This window comes from Poecilia formosa, unplaced genomic scaffold (genome assembly GCF_000485575.1).
Source record: "Poecilia formosa unplaced genomic scaffold, Poecilia_formosa-5.1.2 Scaffold715, whole genome shotgun sequence".
NCBI lineage: Eukaryota > Metazoa > Chordata > Actinopteri > Cyprinodontiformes > Poeciliidae > Poecilia > Poecilia formosa.
Window position 1 is genome coordinate 66834 of NW_006800654.1, and position 5366 is coordinate 72199.

Sequence of the window (5366 nt, forward strand, 5' to 3'; positions counted from 1 at the left end):
GGGTTCCACACGATTACAGCCGGGCGCTATGACGTCACACCCGGTTGTGACGTCACCACGCGGCTCAATGGGTCGTGAGCAGCTCTGCTTCTAGTTTTCTAGATCTGCAGCTTCTGCTCTGACGGATCTGGACTGCGGCTGTAAACATCTGGATTTCTGGAGCTGAAAGCCGGTTCTGGTTCTGCTGGGTCTAAGGTGTGGTACCGCAGGTACCAGGTGTTTCCGCTCATAATAAAATTAGTAATAAAGCTGCCGCGCATTCAACCCGCCAGTTCCTCCTTAATTATGGGATGGAATTTGGTTTACAAACTTTGGCAAAAACTTTACCTGCAGCTCCAAACTCCTCTTCCTCACTTCCGGTTTGATCCAGTCGGCAGCAGCCCTCGCGCTCCTTCACCTGTGTGATGACGTCAGGATAGCGTTAGCTGATCATGAAGACAGGAAACAGGGAAATTAAAGTTTTTACAAATTTAAACAAAAGTTTTACCCACAGGACGTCACGAGCCCAGCCTGCTATTGCGGCTGCGCCCTGCGCTTTGTTTTGTTTCCGGTTTGACTGCGCTGACTCAGCACAGCGCTGACGTCACTACCTGGGCAGAAACTTTTTCTTTGTGTCGATAAATGATATAATGTACGGTGGCCGACAGGTGCAAACGCGCAGCAACAGAGAAAAGATGCAAACAAAAAAGAGACGCAAACAAAAAGCAAATAAAATGCAGCAAACAAAAAAAAAGGGACGATCCTCCTGCTTTGCTCAACCAAAGCAGCAGAAGATGCCTCAGCACTGCGGGATATTGTTGATTGGATTGACGGACTGTTGATGTGAGGGCTCCACAGACAACATTTTGCAAGTAAGATGGACATATTGTGTATATTTTGTGATTAGAATATTACTTTACTGTATGTATGTCCAGCGGTGAGATACCACCTAATGCTAGCTGCTATAGCGCTATAGTCCTTGGTTTTCAGCCCCCGCTCTGAAAGCAAACTGAGATTATCTTAAAAAGTTTCTGTTATTTTCTAACAAGAGCCTACAGCCGTTGCTGCTTTTCTGAACACCCGTTTTAAACATAGACATAATATATTATGTCTATGGTTTTAAAGGATGCAAACCCTAAATTTGGACACAGCTGTTTTTTGTTCGACTCCCTCTGCTGGTCTGGACCACTTCCGTTTGCAGCACTTTTTTATTTGCATCTTTTATTTTGTTTGCTGCATTTTATGGAGCCATCCAGAGACATGGGGATCTTTTTTAAGTTCGTGCGACATAATTGTCGCATGGACTGATCATGAATGGTTTAAAGCAGCCCTTTAAACCATTCAGACGAACACAGCAGAGGCACAATCAGAACTGTCAGATGACTGATTACCCCGCGATAGTAACTCAGAAATAGTCCATGGAAAAACCTTATAAGCTTGTATTAAAGCAGAACGTGCGGCGGCCACCGTAAGAAAGGCTTACAGTATCAACTAGGCCGCATGAACTGATCAGCAGATTATTGCGAGGGAACGCAAAAGAAAAAAAATCCCCATGTCCCCTGGGGGGCTCCCTCAATTTGTGTCTCTTTTTTTGCATCTTTCTCTGTTGCTGCGCGTTTGCACCTGTCGGCCACCGTAATAATCCAGCATGTTTTAGAGGTAAAAAAGCAGCAGAATCACGATATTAAAACTGAAAACTCAACAACGAGGCGAATAAAAAGTAAATGGATAAAATATTATATTTATATTCAGATCCGTGGCGGTTATTTGATTCTGATTACAGAAAACTGTGTTCACTTTTCTATCAATTACCAACAGATGATCAATAACCTCAGGACTTCCTGTTACCAGGGGCAACCGGCGGGTGGCGTCTGGCTTGATCTGAGACAGGTGGTAATAGGTCAAAGGTCACACCTTTTCAGAGCAGATAGAAATGTTAGAAATCCAGCTGCTGGCATAATTCTGTTAGATTTTAATCAGAACAATTAATTATTGCCTTTATGATCAGTTTCCTGTCGTCAGTCCAGGAGACTCTAGAAACATTTACATATTTTCAGATATTTACGGCTCTGATTAACTTATTTCTATCTGGTCTGATAAAACTCCATCGATAAACTAAATACCAGGAGCCAATAAACATGAACAAACTCCTGCTGCTCATGGAAGCTGAACGTCTTGAGCTGTACCACTTTTATTATTTTAAATTTGAAACCAGATGTTTTTCTAGATAGAAACAGGAGTCCTGTTAACTGTAATGTATTCATACTGAGGCTTCCCCCAGATGGAAACCAGCTCTGATCACTATGAGGCCATGTGCATTGACCCAGAAGAAATGAACAATAAACTGATCATAAAATTTAACCCTAAACCATAAACCAGACAAAAATGGAATCAGTTTCTGTTTCACTTCCCACCAGGCAGGAAGCTGCTGATTACAGAAGATCAATAGATGAAACCGATGATCAGGGGTGGCCAAGTCCAATCCTCGAGAGCCACCATCCTGCAAGTTTTAGAAGTATCCTTACTCCAACAGACCGGGATCAGCTCTACAAAGGCCTGATAACGAGCCATTCATTTGATTCAGGTGTGTTGAAGCAGGGATGCATCTGAAAGTTGCAGGATGGTGGCTCTCGAGGACTGGACTTGGCCACCCCTGCCGATGATGATGATGATGGTCTTTGTTTCATGATATCATTTATATCAGCGCGGCGCTCTGACCTCTGCAGATGAGATTCATCAGCCCAGATCAATCGATCACAGAGCAACGACCAGCCACAGCAGAAACAGGAAACACTTTATTCAGGTACAAACTGTGTGTGTGTGTGTGTCACAGCAGTGCGCTCTTTGTGTACGACAGCAGACACAGTGATTGGTTGAACGATGCTTGAAGCTCCGCCCACCCAGACTCCAGTCTGGAGGAAAGGCGGAGCAACGTCTCCATAGCAACAGCGTCCTGTGACAACGTGCGCAGATGGAGCTGAAAACAAAAACAAAGCTGCCGGTAAACAGGAAGCTGGGGCTCCTTCACAATAAAAGTCTGAAGCTGTGCTCCGACTGGCTCACCTTCAAGAACAGAGCCAGGTAAGCGTGAGCCAGGTCGAAGTCCCGCCCACTGGCCAGCATGCTGTCCACCATCTGGATGAAGGCAAGCAGGAGGCTGTTGGCTCCGCCCCCTTCTGACGTCAGACAGGTGAGCTCCACGGAAACGCCCGCCGGCCCACAATCCTTCAGGAGCCTCAGCGGCCCATCGACTAGGAGCATGGATACAGGAAGTTCACCACAGATTATCAAAATAAAAGCACTGAGTCTAACTGAAAAAAATATATATTTTTAGTTTTAGTTACTAAAATCTCAAATTTAATTCAAATAAAACTCAAATTGAAGTTAGTTAGAATGATGCTTTTAATTTGAAGGGAAAAGATAGACTCACATGATCCGGTGTCCAGAGCCAACTCCAGAGCCACTGCGAACTCTGACCTCTGCGTCAGCGAACCCCATGGCAGCACCTTAGACTGACAGGAAGCACATTTAGACACCCTGGCTCACGTAACAGAAACAGGCTGGGGAGGGGCTGGCCTCTGATTGGCTTACCTGTGAGTCCTCCTTGGTTGTCGAGGGCAACGCGAACTGAGGCGTCAGACCAGGACGTGTTGGCAGGAAGAAGGGGGCGGAGGGCGGAGCAGCAGGGGGCGCAAGCGGTCTGTTCCTCCTCTGTAAGCAGCAACGACAGGTGAGGGAGGGGTGACCTGATCTCACCTGCAGCCGTCACCACCCAGCTCACCTTGATGGCGTCCAGGTGCAGCAGACTTTTCCACCGAGACTCGGGCATCAGCGACAGTGTCACAAGCTCCGCCCCCAGTTGCTCAGCTGACTGGAACGCATCATCAGGCTCCTCTGAGGTCACTTCCTGTTCAGTCAGGGCGGCGGCGGCGCTGGGCAGCGTCTCCTCCTCTGGTTGGTAGTCAGCTGGGAGGGGGCGGAGCCCCACCGGCCCACACAGGCTCCTATTGGTCCTGGAGAAGAAGAGCTGGACTGTGATTGGCTGAAACCAGACCCAACCAGACGCTGCTCTGTGATTGGTCCACACCAGAGGTAAACGCCCAGACTGTCCACATGTGCTGTCGCCAGGAAGTCTCCAGTCGGCGACATGGAAACGCCAACCGGCGCCATGGCAACCAGGAAGCAGTCTACCAGACTGAGGAGAGAGGAACACCATCAATTAACGAGAGGGCGGGGCTTCCTGCTTCTAGTCGATGATGTCACAGCTCACCTGCCAGAGGGGAGGTCCCAGGTCCTGATGGTGCAGTCCATCGCCGTGGTAACTAGCCAGCGGCCATCTGGGCTGAAGGTCTTAGGAGGAAGCCAAGATGGAGGACAAAAGAAGACAGCGAGTCAGAACCAACCAGAACCAACCAGAACCAATCAGTTATCAGCAGCTACCCACCATGTCAGTGATGTTGCCATGGTGACCTGCGAACTTCCTGACGATCCGTTTGGTTTCCATGTCCACCACCACCAGAGTGAAGTCGTCCATCGCCATGGCGACCATCCCACTGGAGAAGCAGGGGGACGGGTCAGTGAGCGGGCGCAGAGGGGCGCACTGAGCATGCTCAGTTCCTGTCTAACCTGTCTCTGTGAAGCCTCAGGATCGCCGGCGCGGCGCTCAGCTTCAGAACCACTTCCTGTTTTCTTGTCTTAAAGCGCCAGAACTTCAGCAGCCAATCAGAGCCGCAGCTGACAGTCAGCTGGTTCAGTGTATCCGTGGCGAGGCCTCGCACCACGCCGCTGTGCGCTGCAGGACAGGGGGCGGGGTTAAAGGGACAGGCATTTGGCCGACCAATCAGACGGACCAGGCTCACCTTTCTCCTCGTCACCATAGCAACCACGGTGCAGACCAGACTGCAGGTTGTAGACGTCCACACGTCCACAGGACGAGCCAATCACAGCGAAGTTCCCACAGGAAGTGATGTCAACAGCCTGGAAAGACAGGAAGTCATTCGGTAAACCAACAGGGGTGGGGCTTAAACACACAGTGGCAGGTATTGATGTCACGCCGTTACCGTGGCAACAGCATTCTTCCTGACAGCAGGAGGCTTCAGGTGGTGAGCTCCCATGGTGCACCTGTGGTAGTTCCAGGTGGAGGCGGCGAGGCGGCCGCGGTGGAGCGCCACGACGCCGTCCCAGTCCGACTGGCGAGTGACGGCTGGAGAGGGGGGGCGAGCGAGAGAGAGGGAGGATAAATGTAATTATTGTAACTAACCCCCTTCTAATATTTAGAAAAAAACAGGGCGGAGCCAAGAGTCACGGCCGAGTTGATGATGGGACAGGGGCGGGGTTATCAGGAGGAAAGAAGCCATGTTTCAATTCATCCACATCGTCGACATTTT

General features: G+C 49.5%; 2 protein-coding genes across 2 annotated transcripts in view; both read right to left on the minus strand.

Annotated features, from left to right (window-relative positions):
- The window catches only part of LOC103131079 (alpha-mannosidase 2), a 12057-nt gene extending 11827 nt beyond the window's left edge, over window positions 1–230 (minus strand). Inside the window, exon 1 of the mRNA XM_016666368.1 lies at window positions 134–230. Coding sequence (XP_016521854.1) covers window positions 134–230 — 97 coding nt within the window. The remainder of the gene's footprint in view (window positions 1–133) is intronic.
- Window positions 231–2754: 2524 nt separating this feature from the next.
- wdr36 (WD repeat domain 36) overlaps window positions 2755–5366 on the minus strand; it is a 7056-nt gene continuing 4444 nt past the window's right edge. The window contains exons 12-22 of the mRNA XM_007542630.2: window positions 5040–5182; window positions 4839–4956; window positions 4606–4771; window positions 4424–4532; window positions 4250–4329; window positions 4067–4174; window positions 3761–3992; window positions 3571–3690; window positions 3410–3491; window positions 3043–3230; window positions 2755–2956 (exon numbers count right to left, since the gene is read on the minus strand). Coding sequence (XP_007542692.1) covers window positions 2807–2956; window positions 3043–3230; window positions 3410–3491; window positions 3571–3690; window positions 3761–3992; window positions 4067–4174; window positions 4250–4329; window positions 4424–4532; window positions 4606–4771; window positions 4839–4956; window positions 5040–5182 — 1496 coding nt within the window. The 3' untranslated portion in view covers window positions 2755–2806. The remainder of the gene's footprint in view (window positions 2957–3042; window positions 3231–3409; window positions 3492–3570; window positions 3691–3760; window positions 3993–4066; window positions 4175–4249; window positions 4330–4423; window positions 4533–4605; window positions 4772–4838; window positions 4957–5039; window positions 5183–5366) is intronic.